Source organism: Macaca thibetana, chromosome 7 (assembly GCF_024542745.1).
Source record: "Macaca thibetana thibetana isolate TM-01 chromosome 7, ASM2454274v1, whole genome shotgun sequence".
NCBI lineage: Eukaryota > Metazoa > Chordata > Mammalia > Primates > Cercopithecidae > Macaca > Macaca thibetana.
Window position 1 is genome coordinate 54,622,298 of NC_065584.1, and position 19,255 is coordinate 54,641,552.

At 37.4% G+C, this 19,255-nt stretch overlaps 1 protein-coding gene across 7 annotated transcripts in view; it reads left to right on the forward strand.

Moving 5' to 3' along the window:
* Positions 1-19,255, forward strand: part of DDHD1 (DDHD domain containing 1) — a 119,924-nt gene that overhangs the window by 68,277 nt on the left and 32,392 nt on the right. For all 7 annotated transcript variants that reach the window (XM_050800080.1, XM_050800083.1, XM_050800084.1 and 4 more), the window contains one exon: positions 16,202-16,308. In XM_050800080.1, coding sequence (XP_050656037.1) covers positions 16,202-16,308 — 107 coding nt within the window. The remainder of the gene's footprint in view (positions 1-16,201; positions 16,309-19,255) is intronic.

The window sequence follows — 19,255 nt, forward strand, 5'->3', positions numbered from 1 at the left end:
TTCCTGATTTTTAATGATCGCCATTCTAACTGGTGTGAGATGGTATCTCATTGTGGTTCTGATTTCCATTTCTCTGATGACCAGTGATGATGAGCATCTTTTCATGTGTCTGTTGGCTGCATAAATGTCTTTTGAAAAGTGTCTGTTCATATCATTTGCCTACTTTTTGATGGGGTTGTTTGATTTTTTTTCTTGTAAATTTGTTTACGTTTCTGGATATTAGCCCTTTGTCATATGGGTAGATAGCAAAAATTTTCTCCCATTCTGTAGGTTCCCTGTTCACTCTGATGGTAGTTTCTCTTGCTGTGCAGAAGCTCTTTAGTTTAATTAGATCCCATGTGTCGATTTTGGCTTTTGTTGCCATTGCTTTTGGTGTTTTAGTCATGAAGTCCTTGCCCATGCTTATGTCCTGAATGGTATTGCCTAGGTTTTCTTCTTGGGTTTTTATGGTTTTAGGTCTAACATTTAAGTCTTTTATCCATCTTAAATGAATTTTTGTGTAAGGCGTAAGGAAGGGATCCAGTTTCAGCTTTCTACATATAGCTAGCCAGTTTTCCCAGCACCATTTATTAAATGGGGAATCCTTTCCACATTTCTTGCTTTTGTCAGGTTTCTCAAAGATCAGATGGTTGTAGATGTGTGGTGTTATTTCTGAGGCCTCTGTTTTGTTCCATTGGTCTATATCTCTCTTTTGGTACCAGTACCATGCTGTTGGTTACTGTAGCCTTGTAGTATAGTTTGAAGTCAGTTAGCATGATGCCTCTAGCTTTGTTCTTTTTGCTTAGGATTGTCTTGGCAACGTGGGCTCTTTTTTGGTTCCATATGAACTTTAAAGTAGTTTTTTCCAATTATATGAAGAAAGTCATTGGTAGCTTGATGGGGATGGCACTGAATCTATAAATTACTTTGGGCAGTATGGCCATTTTCACGATATTGATTGTTCCTATCCATGAGCATTGAATATTCTTCCATTTGTTTGTGTCCTCTTTTATTTCATTGAGCAGTGGTTTATAGTTCTCCTTGAAGAGGTACTTCACGTCCCTTGTAAGTTGAATTCCAAGGTATTTTATTCTCTTTGTAGCAATTGTAAATGGAAGTTCACTCATGATTTGGCTCTCTGTGTTAATGGTGTATAGGAATTCTTGTGATTTTTGCACATTGATTTTGTATCCTGAGACTTTGCTGAAGTTGCTTATCAGCTTAAGGAGATTTTGGGCTGAGACGATGGGGTTTTCTAAATATACAATCATGTCATCTGCAAACAGGGACAATTTGACTTCGTCTTTTCCTAACTGAATACTCTTTATTTCTTTCTATTGCCTGATTGCCCTGGCCAGAACTTCCAGCACTATGTAGAATAGGAGTGGTGAGAGCGGGCATCCCTGTCTTCTGCCAGTTTTCAAAGGGAATGCTTCCAGTTTTTGCCCATTCAATATGATATTGGTTGTGGGTTTGTCATAAATAGCTCTTATTATTTTGAGATGTATTCCATCAATACCTAGTTTATTAAGAATTTTTAGCATGAAGGGCTGTTAAATTTTGTCAAAGGCCTTTTCTGCATCTATTGAGATAATCATATGGTTTTTGTCCTTGGTTCAGGTTATGTGATGGATTACGTTTATTGATTTGCATATGTTGAACCAGACTTGCATCCCAGGGATAAAGCTGACTTGATCATGGTGGATAAGCTTTTTGATGTGCTGCTGGATTCTGTTTGCCAGTATTTTACTGAGGATTTTCTAATCGATGTTCATCAGGGATATTGGTCTAAAATTCTCTTTTTTTTGTTGTGTCTCTGCCAGGCTTTGGTATCAGGATGATGCTGGCTTCATAAAATGAGTTAGGGAGGATTCCCTCTTTTTCTATTGATTGGAATAGTTTCAGAAGGAATGGTACCAGCTCCTCTTTGTACCTCTGGAAGAATTTGGCTGTGAATCCGGTCCTGGACTTATTTTGGTTGGTAGGCTCTTAATTATTGCCTCAATTTCAGAGCCTGTTACTGGTCTATTCAGCGATTCAACTTCTTCCTGGTTTAGTCTTGGGGGAGGGTGTATGTGTCCAGGAATTTATCCATTTCTTCTAGATTTTCTAGTTTATTTGTGTAGAGTTGTTTATAGTATTCTCTGATGGTAGTTTGTATTTCTGTGGGATCGGTGGTGGTAACCCTTTTATCATTTTTCATTACATCTATTTGATTCTTCTCTCTTTTCTTCTTTGTTAGTCTTGTTAGCGGTCTATCAATTTTGTTGATCTTTTCAGAAAACCTGCTCCTGGTTTCATTCATTTTTTTGAAGGACTTTTTTGTGTCTCTATCTCCATCAGTTCTGCTCTGATCTTAGTTATTTTTTGCCTTCTGCTATATTTTGAATTTGTTTACTCTTGCTTCTCTAGTTCTTTTAATTATGATGTTAGTGTATCAATTTTAGATCTTTCCTGCTTTCTCTTGTGGCCATTTAGTGCTATAAATTTCCCTCTATGCACTGCTTTAAATGTGTCCCAGAGTTTCTGGTACGTTGTGTCTTTGTTCTCACTGGTTTCAAAGAATATCTTTATTTCTGCCTTCATTTTGTTATGTACCCAGTAGTCATTCAGGAGCAGGTTGTTCAGTTTCCATGTACTTGTGTGGTTTTGAGTGAGTTTCTTAATCCTGAGTTTAATTTGATTTCACTGTGGTCTGAGACACAGTTTGTTGTCGTTTCTGTTCTTTTGCCTTTACTGAGGAGTGCTTTACTTCCAACTGTGTGGTCAGTTTTGGAATAAATGTGATGTGGTGCTGAGAAGAATGTATATTCTGTTGATTTGGGGTGGAGAGTTCTGTAGACGTCTGTTAGGTCTGCTTGGTAAAGAGCCGAATTCAAGTCCTGGATATCCTTGTTAACCTTCTGTCTCATTGATCTGTCTAATATTGACAGTGGGGTGTTAAAGGCTGCCATTATTATTGTGTGGGAGTCTAAGTCTCTTTGTAGGTCACTAAGAACTTGCTTTATGAATCTGGGTGCTCCTGTATTGGACGCATATATATTTAGGATAGTTGGCTCTTCTTGTTGAATTGATCCCTTTACCATTATGCAATGGCCTTCTTTGTCTCTTTTGATCTGTTGGTTTAAAGTCTGTTTTATCCAAGACTGGGATTGCAACCCCTGGTTTTTTTTGTTTTTGTTTTTGCTTTCCATTTGCTTGGTAGATCCTCCTCCATCCCTTTATTTTGAGCCTACGTGTGTCTCTGCACATGAGATGGGTCTCCTGAACACAGCACACTGATGAGTCTTGACTCTTTATCCAATTTGCCAGTCTGTGTCTTTTAACTGGGCATTTAGCCCATTTACATTTAAGGTTAATACTGTTATGTGTAAATTTGATCCTGTCATTATGATGTTAGCTGGTTATTTTGCCCATTAATTGCTGCAGTTTCCTCCTAGCATCGATGGTCTTTACGATTTGTCATATTTTGCAGTGGCTGGTACCAGTTGTTCCTTTCCATGTTTAGTGCTTCCTTTAGGACCTCTTGTAAGGCAGGCCTGGTGGTGACAAAATCTCTCAACATTTGCTTCTCTGTAACGGATTTTATTTCTCCTTCATTTATGAAGCCTAGTTTGGCTCGATATGAGATTCTGGGTTGAAAATTCTTTTCTTTAAGAATGTTGAATATTGGCCCCCACTCTCTTCTGGCTTGTAGGGTTTCTACCGAGAGATTGCTTTTAGTCTGATGGGCTTCCCTTTGTGTGTAACCTGACCTTTCTCTCTGGCTGCCCCTAACATTTTTTCCTTCATTTCAACCTTGGTGAATCTGACAATTATGTGTCTTGGAGTTGCTCTTCTCGAGGAGTATCTTTGTGGTGTGCTCTGTATTTCCTAAATTTGAATGTTGACCTGCCTTGCTAGGCTGGGGAAGTTCTCCTGGATAATATCCTGAAGAGTGTTTTCCAGCTTGGTTCCATTTTCCCCCTCACTTTCAGGTACACCAATCAAACATAGATTTGGTCTTTTCACATAATCTCATATTTCTTGGAGGCTTTGTTCATTTATTTTTACTCTTTTTTCTCTTCTCTTTTCGCTTCATTTCATTAATTTGATCTTCAGTCACTGATAACCTTTCTTCCACTTGATCAAATCGGCTACTGAAGCTTATGCATGCATCAGGTCTTCAAGGTCATTCACCTACACTGTTTATTCTAGTTAGCCATTCATCTGATCTTTTGTCAAGGTTTTTAGCTTCCTTGCGATGGGTTCGAACATCCTCCTTTAGCTCAGAGAAGTTCATTATTGCCAACTTTCCGAAGCCTACTTCTGCCAATTCGACAAAGTCATTCTCCATCCAGCTTTGTTCTGTTGCTGGTGAGGAGCTGCGATCCTTTGAAGGAGAAGAGGTGCTCTGGTTTTTAGAATTTTCACCTCTTCTCCTCTGGTTTCTCCCCATCTTTGTGGTTTTATCTACCTTTGGTCTTTGATGATGGTGACCTACAGATGGGGTTTTGGTGTGATGTCCTTTTTGTAGATGTTGATGCTATTCCTTTCTGTTTGTTAGTTTTCCTTCTAACAGTCAGGTCCCTCAGCTGCAGGTCTGTTGGAGTTTGCTGGAGGTCCACTCCAGACCCCGTTTGCCTGGGAGGTATCTCCCAGTTAGGCTGCACAGGGGTCAGGGACCCACTTGAGAAGGCAGTCTGTCTGTTCTCAGAGCTCAAACACCATGCTGGGAAAACCACCACTCTCTTCAAAGCTGTCAGATGGGGGAGGATGTTTAAGTCTGCAGAAGTTTCTGCTGCCTTTTGTTCAGCTATGCCCTGCCCCCAGAGGTGGCATCTGCAGAGGCAGGTGGGCCTCATTGAGCTGCGGTGGGCTCCACCCAGTTCGAGCTTCCCGGCCACTTTATTTACCTACTCAAGCCTCAGCAATGGCAGATGCCCCTTCCCCAGCCAGGCTGCCACCTAGCAGTTTGATCTCAGACTGCTGCACTAGCAGTGAGCAAGGCTCCGTGGGTGTGGGACCCGCTGAGCCAGGCGCGGGATGTAATCTCCTGGTGTGCCATTTGCTACGACCGTTGGAAAAGCACAGTATTTAGGTGGCAGTGTCCTGATTTTCCCGGTACAATCTGTCAACGGCTTCCCTCAGCTGGGAAAGGGAAATCCCAGACCCCTTGCACTTCCCAGGTGAGGCGATGCCCCGCCCTGCTTCAGCTTGCCCTCCATGGGCTGCACCCGCTGTCCAACCAGTTCCAATGAGATGAACCAGGTGCCTCAGCTGGAAATGCAGAAATCACGCATCTTCTGCATCAGTCACACTGGGAGCTGCAGACTGGAGCTGTTCCTGTTCAGTCATCTTGGAACAGACCTCACAACTCAACTTTTTAAAGAAAAAACCTTGTCACATAGTGCCAGGCCAAGTCTGATCCTTTTCAGTCTCCATGGCTTATATTACAGGAATCTCTTCCCTCTGATCCTGATTTTACTTTCTGATGAGTTGTATATTACTTCCTGTGATGTTTATGTTTTTATGTTAGTATGCAGATATTTTGTTTGGATGTCTAGGAACCTGAGAACTAGGTTTACTTGCATATTCTCTCTGGAGCCATTGATAAATAAGAAGGTATCGGTTTGATTTCTTTGAGTACAAGTGAGGGAAATCCTAACCCAAAAAGGCTTAAGCCAAAAGCAGCATTTAGTAACTCATAAAACTGAGGAGTCTAGGAGTTAAATTGCCAAACAAGTCATCAAAATCCAGTTTTATCTGCTCTATCACCTTCATTGTGGAGCCATTATCACACATCTCCTTTGATTCCAAATGTTGTTTATATAATCTTGTGCTCAAATTCAAGAAGAAAGAATTAGTCTTTTTTTCCAAAAGTCCCAGCTAGTCTATGCATTTCAGTGACTAATGATGTTGCATCCAACTTCCTGAATCTATGCATGTAGCCATGCAGGGTATGATTGGCTAAACTGGTCATATTCCCAACCTAGAATCAGATGGAAGTTGACTTCATCTTAACTATAGGAAGAGCTAGATTCACAGATAAAAATCACGAGCTATCATTGGAAGTAGGATGAATGAATCCAAGGTGGCTCAAAAAAAAACCCCAAGTGTCCACTACAGGGAGGATTGCCATCATTTCTTTATAGACAGGTTAATTTGATGGAAAATTCTACATATAACTTAGTAATCAATGGAAAATATTCATATAAAAAGGAATTCTGCATAATAAATGATTAAAAGATAGGAAAATCTATATGATTTCTTACCATTTCCCTGCTTGCTGTCATTCCTAAGTTCAGTATTCAGGCTTGTACAAAACTTCATCCTTATCAGGGCCATCCTGAAGCTTGTGTGTACTTGTGATTGATTTGACAGCCTTTTGTTCTCTCAGGATTTCTTTAAATCATGTCTTAGATTCCTGGTAATAGAGAGTTTTCCCTCTTAACATTATTTTAGCAAACCTGCTAATGATTAGTTCAAACTAGCTTTAATCACCTTTGTTCCAGAAAAATATGTTTACTACTTAACACAGATTGAGAAGCAAATTTTTAGACAACTTCTGGGAATGTCAGATATAGTTTACTAAAAGGGATAAATGGAAGGCATTTTAAATACAACTGGATTTACTTTTTGTGGAGTTTCCTTATAAGGGAACTAGTCATAGAACTTGTAGATCTAATGCCCTAAATTAGTCATTTTAAAGCTATAATCTTAGAAGAATATAAGGAGGTTTTCAATTAAACACAGTGGGTTGAACACATGAGCTTATCTTATTCCCTCCTGAAACCTCTTTGAACATGATATAAAAAAGAATTTTAAAAAGCAGAAAGGCATAAACCCATAAGTACAGAAAAACATGGGAGAATAAACAATAGTGACAAGAATATCAACAAAACTTATGTTTTTGAACAGGAAATATACACATGTAGTTCACAAAACAAAATATTAAAATGTGGAGTAAAAAGGCTGATTCTCATTTCTTCTCCATCTTCCCTCATTTTCCTTTGTCCTTGTATCCCCATTTATATTCTTCTAGATTTTCTTTAGGCATATACAAATTTTTTTCCACACAAAACGTGCATGCTATAGACTTCTGGACCCTGTTTGTTTGTTTGTTTGTTTGTTTGTTTTAAAAATGTATTTTGGATTGCTTGAGCCCAGGAGTTCAAGACTGTGGTGTGCGATGATCATGCCTGTGAGTTTCCAGTGCACTGCAGCATTGGACAATGAAGCAAGACCCCATGTTTGGTTTTTTGGTTTTTTTTTTTTTGAGACAGAGTCTTGCTCTGTTGCCCAGGCTGGAGTGCAGTGGCATGTTCTTGGCTCACTGCAGCATCCGCCTCCTGGGTTGAAGAAATTCTCCTATCTCAGCCTTCCTAGTAGCTGGAACTACAGTCACACGTCACCACACCCAGCTAATTTTTGTATTTTTAGTAGAGACAGGGCTTCGTCATATTGGTCAGGCTAGTCTCAAACTCCTGACCTCAGGCAATCCACCTGCCTCAGCTTCCCAAAGTGCTGGGATTACAGGCGTGAGCCACCACGCCCGGTCAACCTCATCTCTTAAAAAAAAAAAAGTATCTTGGAGATTACTGTTCATGATTTTCTATTTATATCTTTTTCTATTTTTTTCTATATTTATATCACACATATATTTTCTTAAAACCAATTAGTTTACCAATTTTTTTCTAATTGAGAGGAATTATGAAGACTTATTTTTTACAGCTATTTAATGATCCCTAGTTGTACAGTAATTCTTAAATGCTATTAATCTCTATCTTCTCTTCTTACAATATGAGGTAAACATTCATTGCTCAGAGAACATGGAAGTTGAAATAAGCTTATAACAGGACTGAAATCATGATTTTTGTGCATGCGTAGCAGCACAGTAGTGGGTCATTGTCTGAGGTATAGTATTATATTTTTTAATCATTCCTTTTTCTCATTTTCTCTATCCCCTGTTGGTCTCAGTAGTTCTTATGAGATATTTAAGAAATAGATTTTACTGCTTTTAGTAAGGCAAATTTGGGCATCTAGCCAGAACATATCCATCTTCTCTCTTCCCTCTCCCTGTCTCCCCCTTCCTCTCTTTGGCATCCCCCTCCTCTCCCTTCTCCTTCCCTCACTATTTTTTCATTTTTCTTGCATCCTTTTCTTTTTTTTCTTAACAGTCACTCCAGTACTCCAAATGATTCAGTAGACATACCTGTTTGATCAGTTTTTGATCATTTGAGAATTATGATAGCGATCCTGTGGAGGGAAGGATTGTATAAGTTTGCTTTAGAAAAAAACAACATTTTAAGCAGATGTAGTGTTTCCGAGTTGAGAACTCAAAGTTAGCGTTCCCCAGCTACATCACTATTGACATTTTTGACTGGATAATTTTTTATTATGAGGGCTGGCCTGTACATTGTAAGATGTATAACAGTATCCCTAGCCTCTTCTCACTGATGCAAATAAAACCCTTGGTTGTTAGAACCAAAAATATCTCCAAACATGGCCAAGTGTCCCTCAAAGTACAAAATTGTCCATGGTTGAGAACCACTAATCTAAATGAACTCTTTTGTGTGCAAATTCAAACAGCAACACACGTACCACTTCCTAATTACTGTATCACAATGATTTACTAAAAACTACACAGCCATCAAAATTGAATGAGTGGGTAGAAAAATATTAGAAATTTTAAAACTGAACCTTTGAAAAGATGACAAAGAAACTTTAAAAATGTTCCTGCGACCGTTACTTGAGTATCTGATGTAAAAAAGGAACTTTTAGACTCTGTGGATAATAAAGAGAACCTGCCTTCAAGTCTAAAGTTTTGGCTATCATTTTATTTTCAGTGATGATAAGGGAAGCACATCTTTATTTTGGCAAAGTAGAATCTATTTAGGCTTCTTAAAATGCCAACTTTGGGGATATGCAATCAATAAACATAATTATAATGTAATGCCTTTTAAAATATACTGAAAATGAAGATAGACTTTTCAACAAGTACTATTGAGATAGCTAGATTTGCATATAGAAAAAAAATAAATTGGATCCATTGCTCACACAAGGATAAATTTCAATTGGATTACATTTAAGTGAAAGAAATGAAACCAGGACATGGTAGCACGTGCCTATAGTCCTAGCTACTTTCCTAGCTACTTGGGAGGCTGAAGCAGGAGAATCGCTTGAGTCCAGGAATTCGAGGCTATAGTGCCCTATGACCACACCTATGAATAGCCACTGCACTTCAGCTGGGGCAACATAGCAAGACCTCATCTCTAAACAAACAAACAAAAAAAGGCCAGGGGGAAGGAAAAGAAATGAAATTATATAAGTATTAGGGATTTTTTTTAAAGGAGAGCTTGAATTCTTCTAGAACTTAGGAATAGAGAAAACTATTCTATGACTTGATCCACAAGAAATAAGGAAAAATATTGATAAATATTATATCATCTAGAAAAAAAATATGGCAAAGAAAAACTAAGTTGAACTGAAAGAAAACATTTTCAACTTATAGATGAAGGATTCTTAATATGTGAAATCATGCTAAAAATAAAAATATGTTCAACCACCTTATGGGAAAATGGGCTAAAGATATAAGCAAGTAGTTCCTAGAAAAGGAAATGGCTGTTCACCGGATGAAAAGTCTTTTTTTTTTTTTTTTTTTTGGAGAGAGTTTTGTTCTGTCACTCAGACTGGAGTGCAGTGGCGCAATCTTGGTTCACTGCGGCCTCTACCTCCCGGGTTCAAGCGATTCTTCTGCCTCAGCCTCCCAAATAGCTGGGAGGGACTACAGGTGCGCACCACCACACCCAACTAATTTTTGTGTTTTTTTAGTAGAGTCTGGATTTTACCATGTTGGCCAAGCTGGTCTCAGACTCCTGACCTCAAGTGATCTGCCTGCCTCGGCCTCCCAAAGTGCTGGGTTTATAGGCATGAGCAACGCACCCAAACAGATGTCATTTCTTAACTATCAGATTAGCACAAGTTCAAAATTTGACGACATGCTTTTTTGGCCAGGCTGTAGGTAATAGATGTTCTTATACAGCTGATGGAATGCAATGAAAATGAGTATGTGGCAGTATCTATCAAAATTACATATGTATTTATCCTTTGACCCAGAAAACCTAGTTCCAGGACTCTATCCCAAAAAATATCAGCAAAAATAAAAGGACGTGCACAAGGCTTTTGATTGCAGCATCACGTAGGAAACTACTCAAATGTTCATCAGTAAGAGATAGGTTGATAAACTACAGCTATTGTCTATATAATGGAGTAGTATGCAGTTGTAAAATAAAGAAGATCTCTGTGTATTACTCTGGTTATTTGAAAAGATTCACAAAGTTGAGAACCTTTTAACTAGACCAAGAGAAAAAGAAGATTCAAATTACTAAAATCAAAAGTAAAAGAGGAGACATTACTACCACCAACCTTAGAGAAATAAAAAGGATTATAAGGGAATACTATGCACAATTCTGTGCTACAGAGTGTATAACCTAGATGAAATGAACAAATTTCTAGAAACAAACTACCAAAACTGTTTAGTAATCACTTTCCAAGACAGACACAAACTAGGAAAACTGATCTGGTAACGAGTAAGAAATAGGAAGTCTGAGGAGACCTATAACAAGTACAGCGTTTGGATTAATAATCAAAACACTTCCCACCAAAACAACAAAAGCCCAGGACCCGAAGATTGCACTGGTTAATTCTACCAAACATCAAAAGAAGAATTAAGCTGGGTGCATTGGCATGTGTCTGCAGTCTCAGCTTCATGGAAGGCTGAGGCAGGAGGATTGCTTGAGCACAGAAGCTCCAGGCTATAGTACACGACTGTTCCAGTGAATAGCCACTGCACTTCAGCCTGGGCCACATAGTAAGATCATGTCTTTTAAAAAAAAATAGAGAAGAATTAGCACCACTTCTCTACAAACTCTCTAAAAAATAGAAAAGGAAGGAAGATTTCTCAGCTCATTCTATGAAGCCAGTATTACCCTGATACCAAAAACCAATGAAAGCATCATGAGGAAAAGAAAACTATACCAATATCCCTTGCTGAATACAGACCACAGAAATCTCAATGAAATGCCAACAAACTGAATCCAGCAACATATATAAATGGTTATATACCATGACTAAGTGGCATTTATCCCAGGAATGCAAGATAGGGTCAACTTTTTTTTTTTTTTTAATCAAGGTAATCCACCACATGTAGAATGAAGGAAAAAAAAAAAACCACATCATGTGACTTTCAGACACAGAAAAGACATTTGACAAAATCTCAACATACTTTCGTAATAAAAGCACTCAGGAAATTAGAAACAGAAGGCAACTTTCTCAATCTGGTAAAGGGCATCTACAAAAAGCCTGTGGCTAAACTTATTCTTTAATAGTGAAAGACTGAAAGCTGCTCCTTGAGATCAGGAACAAGACAAAGATATCCACTCTCACCACTTCTGTTCAGCATTTGTACTGTGCATTTCAGCCACAGCAATTAATCAAAAGAAATAAAAGACATCTAGATTAGAATGGAAGAGATAAAACTATCTCTGTTTGCAGATGGCATGCTACTATAAGTAGAAAGTCCTTTTGTTCTTCAAAGGACACTGAAGAAAATGAAGATAACCCTCAGAATGGGAGAAAATATTAGCAAACCACGTATCTGATAATTACAACTCAACAGTTTTTAAAAAAGGAAGACCCCAGTTTTTTTTAAATGGGTAAAGGATTTGAGTAGGCATTTGTCCAAATAGGATATACAAATGGCCAATAAACTTGTGAAAAGATGGTCAGCATCTTTAGTTATTAGAGAGATGTGACCTTGAACACTACCACTTTAAAGGTACCACTTTATACGCACTAGGATAACTCTTATCGAAAGGATGGAAATTAACAAGTATTAGCTAGGATGAAGAAAAATCGCAACCCTTACATGTTTCTCGTGAGATTAGAAAATAGTACAGCTGCTTTGGAAAGAGTTTGGCAGTTCTCCCAAAAGTTAAAGTTAGTGTATGAGCCAGCAATATCGTTATGTGTATACCCAAGAGATCTGAAAATGTATGACCACAGAAACTTGTTAAAGAATGTTCATAGAAGCAATATTCATGATAGCCAAAAAGATGGAAGCAACCGAAACATCCATCAGCTGATGAGTGGTAAGCAAAAGTGGCATATCCATATAATGAAATACTATTCAACAATGAAAAGCAATGAAGTACCGATTTATGATGCAACGTAGATGAGACTTGAAAACATTACACTAACTGAAAAGCCAGACACAAAAGTCCGCATATTGTATGATTCTATTTATATGAAATACTCAAATAGACAAATCTGCTGAAAGTAGATTAGTGGGTGCCGGTGGGTGGGAGGAAGAGGGATAGAGAGTGACTGCTAATGAGTATAGTGTTTCTTTCTGGGGTGATGAAAGTGTTAACGAAATTAGATAATGGTGATGGTTGCATAAGTCTTTGAATATATTAAAAGCCACAGTTGTTTAAAAAAAAAAAAAAACTAGTGAAGTTGTGTCAAAAGCAACTTGAAGAGATTCACAGACCTAAAATAGGAGACAATTTGAACCTCGGTAAGGATAATAACTACAGTGGATTGATATGCACCAAATTTGCTTAAATCTGTGAATTAGTAATGATATCAAAATATATAAAACCTAATAACTTGTTATTTTGAGAACTGTTAATAAAGGGGAAGAATTAACCATTTATCCTGCCTTTTCTAGGTTAACTGTGCCTCAGTTCATGCAGAAACTATTTGGTTATACCCCAGTGCAGCTAAATATTTAATGTAAGGAAATTTCTTTTTCTAGAAGTATAAGTCTATAAACAAATGAAGAGTGATGGAATATAAAAGGCGCTTTTGCCACCATGAAAACTAATGGATTTAAACAATGATCATCAGTAACTGCTATCATCACCAAAAAGAGAAGAGTTGTATGTACCTATGTACATGTGGAGTAGTAGTCTCACCAGAACAGAGCTTGAATCTGATGAAGCCCTTATAACTAACTACCAAATTATAGGAAACAGGACAAAGAACATGTTAACACCATAGGGATGCAATGAATGAAAATCGGACTCTGAGTAACTTTATAGGAAACATAAACACAAAATTACAGGTATACCTCAAAGATATTGTGGATTTGGTTCCATACCACTGCAATAAAGCAAATACCATAATTAACAAGTTGCACAAATTGGCTTCTCAGTGCATATAAAAGTTATGTTTACACTACACTGTAAACTGTTAAGTATGTGATAGCATAATGTCTTTAAAAATCGATGTACATATCTTAATTTTAAAATGCTGTGCTGCTAAACGTTGCTAACCAGTTATCTGAGGCTGCAGTGAGTTCACAGCATCTTTTTGCTGTTGAAGGGTCTTGCCTCCATGTTGATGGCTGCTGACTGATCAGGATGGTAGTTGTCAAAGTTTGGGGTGGTTGTGGCAATTTCTTAAAATAAGACAACAATGAAGTTAGCCACATCAATTGATTCTTCCTTTCAGAAAGATTTCCCTGTAACATGCAATGCAGTTTGAGAGCATTTTACCCACTGTAGAACTTAACTTGAAAATTTGAATCAATCCTCTCAAACCCTGCCACTGCCTTATCAACTAAATTTATGGCATATTCTGAATTCTTTGTTGCCATTTCAGCGATATTCACATCTTCACCAAGAGTCCATCTCAAACCACTTTCTTTGTTCATCCATAAGAAGCAACTACTCATCCTCTGAAGTTTTCTCATGAAATTGCAACAATTCAGTCACATCTTCACACTCTTCTTATTTTAGTTCTCTTGCTATTTCCAATACATCTGCAGTCACTTCCTCACTGAAGTCTTGGGCCCCTCAAAGTCATTTATGAGGTTGGAATCCATTTCTTCCAAACTTCTGGAATGTTGAGATTTTCACCCCCCATGAATTACTGAATCACAAATGTTCTTAATGGCATCTAGAATGACGAGTTCTTTCCAGAATATTTTCACTTTACTTTGCCCAGATTCATCCACTATCTATAGCAGCTATAGCATTATAAAATTTGTTTCTTAAATGTAAGGCTCGAAAGTTAAAATTACTCCTTGATCCATGGGCTGCAGAGTGGATGTTGTGTTAGCAGGCATGAAAACAACATTCATCTCCTTGAACATCTCCATCAGAGCTCTTGAGTGACCAGGTACATTGTCAGTAGGCAGTAATCATTTGAAAGAAATCATTTTTTTTTTTCTGAGCAGTAGGTGTCAACAGTGGGCTTAAAATATTCAGTAAGCCATGCTGTAAAAAAAGATGTGCTGCTATCCAGGCTTTGTTGTTCCATTTATAGAGCACAGGCACAGTAGATTTAGTATAATTCTTAAGGGCCCTAGGATATTTGGGATGGTCAGTGAGCATTGGCTTCAACTTTAAGTTACCAGTTGTGTTAGCTCTTCACAAGAGAGTCAGCCTGTCCTTTGAAGCTTTGAAGCCAGGCATCGACTTCTTCTTTCTAACTGTGAAAGTCCTAGGCATCTTTTTCCATTAGAAGGCTTTTTTGTCTACGTTGAGAATATGTTTAAGGTAGCAACCTTCATTGATTATCTTGGCTAGATCTTCTTAACTTGATGAAGCTTCTACATTAGCACTTACCTTACACTTTTATGTTATGGAGGCAGCTTCTTTCCTTAAACCTCATGCACTAACCTGCTAGCTTCAAACTTTTCTTCTGTAGCTTCTTTGCTTCTCTCAGTCTTTTAGAATTGAAAAGAGTTAAGGCTTGCTCTGGATTAGGCTTTGGCTTAAATGAAGGAAAAGTTGTAGCTGTTTTGATCTTCTATCCAGACCACTAAAACTTTCTCCTTATCAACAATAAGGTTTTTTCATTTTCTTATTTGTGTGTTCACTGGAGTAGTACTTTTAATCTCCTTCAAGAACTTTTCCTTTACATTCACAAAGTGGCTAACCGGTGCAAGAGGTTCAGCTTTTGGCATGCTTGGCTTTTGACATACCTCCCTCACTAAGCTCAATCATTTCTGGTTTTTTATTTGAAGTGAGAGATGTGCGACTCTTCCTTTCACTTGATCACCTAGAGGCCAGTATGGAATTATTAAGTGCCCTAATCTCAATATTGTTGTGTCTCAGGGATAATACGGAAGCCCTCGGAGCAGGAGAAAGGTTGGGAAATAGCCAGTCAGTGGAAGTCAGACCACATACATTTATCGATTAAGCTCATCTTATACAGGTGCAGTTCGCCAGAGTGGATGTAATAATAATGAGAAAGTTTGAAATATTGTGAGGATTACAAAATGTGATGGACACAGAGTGAGCACATGCTATTGGAAAAATGCACTAATAGATTTGCTCCATGCAAGGTTGCCACAGACCTTCAGTTTTTTAAAAAGTGGAGAAAAAGGTAATATCTGCAGAGTGCAATTTTTTTTTAAAAAATGAATGCGGTAAAACAAGGTATGCCTTTACAAGGCAAAATAGAGAAAGGAGCCTGTAGTAGAGACATGTCTTCTAATTGCAGTGCATGGATTGTATTTAGAGCTCAGTTTAAACAAGCGTAAAAAAATTTTAATATTATAAAATAATATTTATAGTCCAACTGGAAAAATAGGACCACTGAACTACGTATTTGCTGAAATTAAGCAATGATTAATTTCTTTGGTATGATAATACTGAATAGGTTATGTTTTTCTTATATTTTAGAAATATATACTAAACTATCTACAAACAAAATAATGCAATATCTAGGATTTGTTTTTAAATATGGGAGAAGGGAGTGACTCCTAAAGGAATAGCATGAGGGAGTTTTTCTGGATGAACTGTTCTGAATTGTGTAATACTAATCACAAATCTGCACATGTGCTAAAATTTATATAACTGACACCAAAAGGGGGAAAAGAGTCAATTTAATAGTATCTTCATATTTTAAATAAAATTTTAAAATTTATATTATGGAAAGGATGAAGAGAGCAATAGATGAAACAAGATAGGTCATGACTTGCTAATATTTGGAGCTGGGTGATGGCACTGAGGTATTCATTATGCCATTTTGTCTACTGAAAATTCTTATGTATAATTATTTAGAATATAATGTAAAAGCTTGGAATATTTGAAATCGTAGATGGCAAATTTAGGACAAAGCTATAAGCAAATGGAAGTGTTATGATTAAACACATTCTATCTCATATACATTTATATGTGAAGTTATTCTCATAAAGCTTTGTTTGCATTTTTGTTTGTTTGTTTAGGATGAGAGAGGCTGCAAGAAAAATAGAAGAAAGGCATTTTTCCAACCATGCAACACATGTTGAATTTCTGCCTGTTGAGTGGCGGTCAAAACTTACTCTTGATGGAGGTATATTTTGTTTAAAAATTGAATGATTTAGCCAATGGCAAACTTTTACCAAAACAAATGCAGAAAGTTTTAGAAAATACTTCTTGTTCATTGAGAACATAGTGTCTTCCATTTAATTGTCTTGAGGTATACTCACCCTTTGTTCTAGATTATTTAAGAAAATAAAATCCATTGATTTCTAAAATAATTATACTGACTAATATCATTTGAACCACTATATAGATTTCATAGATAGCACTGTTTTCATGCATGCCCTCTGTGGATTGTGAGGGCATCTGTAATCCCAGCTACTTGGGAGGCTGAGACACGAGAATCACTTGAACCCAGGAGACAGAGGTTGCAGTGAGCCAAGATTGTGCCACTGCACTCCAGCCTGGATAACAGAGTGAAACCCTGTCTCAAAAAAAAAAAAAAAAAAAAAAAAAAAAAAGCCAGTCTTGAAAGTTTATATACTTTATGCTTCCATTTTCATGACATTTTGGAAAAGGCAAAACTTCAGGGACAGAGAACAGATCATTGGTTAGCAGGAGTTAGGGGAAGCAGGGAGGATTTGAATTTATAGGAGCAGCATGTAGAAGTTTTTCAGGGTGATGGAACAGTTCAATATCCTGATCCTGGCAGTAGTTACGTAAAACTACACATGCGAGTCAATTTTATTGTGTGTAAATTTAAAAATAATTTTAAAAGGGTATCTACCTACAGCACACATCATTGTGTTCTTTGGCAATGAAAGGCTAAAACCATTTCCTTTAAATCAGGAATAAGCCAAAGATATCCACTCTTATAATTTAAACATTCTGCTTGAAAGTCTTAGGGCAGTAAGATAAGAAAAAGAAATAATAGTTACAAAGACTCAGAAACATCTATTTTGATTTGTAGGTCATATGGTTGTCTACTCAGAATATACAAAAGAATATACAGAAAAATTATTAGGCCGGGCAGAGTGGCATGTGGCTGTAGTCCCAGCTACTCGGAGGCATAGGCAGGAGGATCACTTGAGTCCAGGAGTTTTGTGCTGTAGTGCACTATGCCAAGCAGGTGTTCACACCAAGTTCACTATCAATATGATGACCTTTCAGGGGCAGGGAGAGGTGAAAGAGCCCAGGTTGGAGAAAAAGCAGGCCAAAACTCCTGTGATGATCATTAGTGGGATAACACCTGTGAATAACCACTGCACTCCAGCCTAGGTAACAGAGACCCCATATCTGGGAAAAAAGAAAAAGAAAAAAAAAATTATTAGAATTAATAAAGTAATTTATTAGGGTTGTGACATAGAAATTCCATATATAAACATAATTGCATTTCCGTATACCAAGAACAGACAAATAGCATCAAAAATATAAAGTTCCAAGAAATAAATCTAGCAAAAGAAGTATATTTATGTTACAAATTAAACAATTAAAAGACCTTAAACACAACTTAAAGATAATTTCCTTAGATTGGAAAATTCGTTATTCTAGAGGTGTGGATTCTCCCAAATCGATCTATAGATTCCATGTAATTCCAATCAGGATTTCCAGAGTTTTTCCATGAAACTTGACAAACTGATTCTGAAATGATTATCAAAGAACAAAGGGCTAAACAATCAAAGTCAAGAGACAGCACATGGAATGTGATAAAATATTTGCAGATTACCCATCTGACAAGAGATTAATAACCAGAATATATAAGGAGCTCAACTGTATAGGAAAAAAAATCTAATAATCTTATCCAAAAAATGGGCAAAAGATTTGGTAGGTATTTCTCAAAAGACAACATACAAATGGCAAACAGGCATATGAAAAGGTGCCAACGTCATTGATCATCAGTGAAAGGCAAATCAGAACTACAATGACATATCTCACCCTAGTTAAAATGGCTTATATCCAAAAGACAGGCAGTAACAAATGCTGGTGAAATGTGGAGAAAAGGGAACCCTCGTACGCTGTCGGTAGGAATGTAAGTTAGTACAACCACTATGGAGAACAGCTTGGAGGTTCCTCGAAAAACTAAAAATAGAGCTACCATATGATCCAGTAATCCCACTGCTGGGTATATATTAAAAAGAAAGGCAGTCAGTATATTGAATAGATGTCTGCAGCATCCTGTGTTTGTTACAGCACTGTTTACAATAGCCAAGATTTGGAAGCAACCTAAGTGTCTATCAACAAATGCATGGATAAAGAAAATGTAGTACATATGTACAATGGATGACTATTTGGCCATAAAAAAGAATGAGATCCTGTCATTTGAAACAACATGGATGGAACGGGAGGTCATTATATACTCAGGCACAGAAAGACAAACAGCAGATGTTCTCATTTGTTGGATCAAAACAACTTACGGAGATAGAGAGCAGGCTGGTTATCAGAGGCTGGGAAGGATACTGGGGAGGTGGGGATGGTTAATAAGTACAAAAAAATAGAATGAATAAGACCTAGTATTTGATTGCACAACAGGGTGACTATAATCAATAATAAATTAGTGGTACATTTTTAAATAACTAAAAGAGTAGTACTGGATTGTTTGTAACACAAAGGATAAATGCTCGAGGGGGTAGATACCCCATTTTCCATGATGTGATTACTATGTATTACATGCCTGTATCAAAATATCTCATGTACCCCATAAATGTATATACCTCCTATGTACCCATAAAATTTAAAAAAAAAAAAAAAGAAATAAAAAAGGAACAAAGGTCTGAAAATAGCCGAAACACAGAATGACGGATTTGAGGGGTAGAGTCTTGACCTACTAGGTAGCCATACCTAGTACTGTATTCAAACTTCTGTAAATATCCTTGGCACAAGGATAGGCAAATAGACCTGTGTACCGGATTAGAGATTCCCTAAACAGGAAACCTGTCATACCTGGCATTACAGATCGTTGGTGAAAGGATGGCCTGTTCCATAAATGGCATGTGGTAACTGGGTGTCCTATGGGGGAAAAAAGTAAAAAATGATCTCTA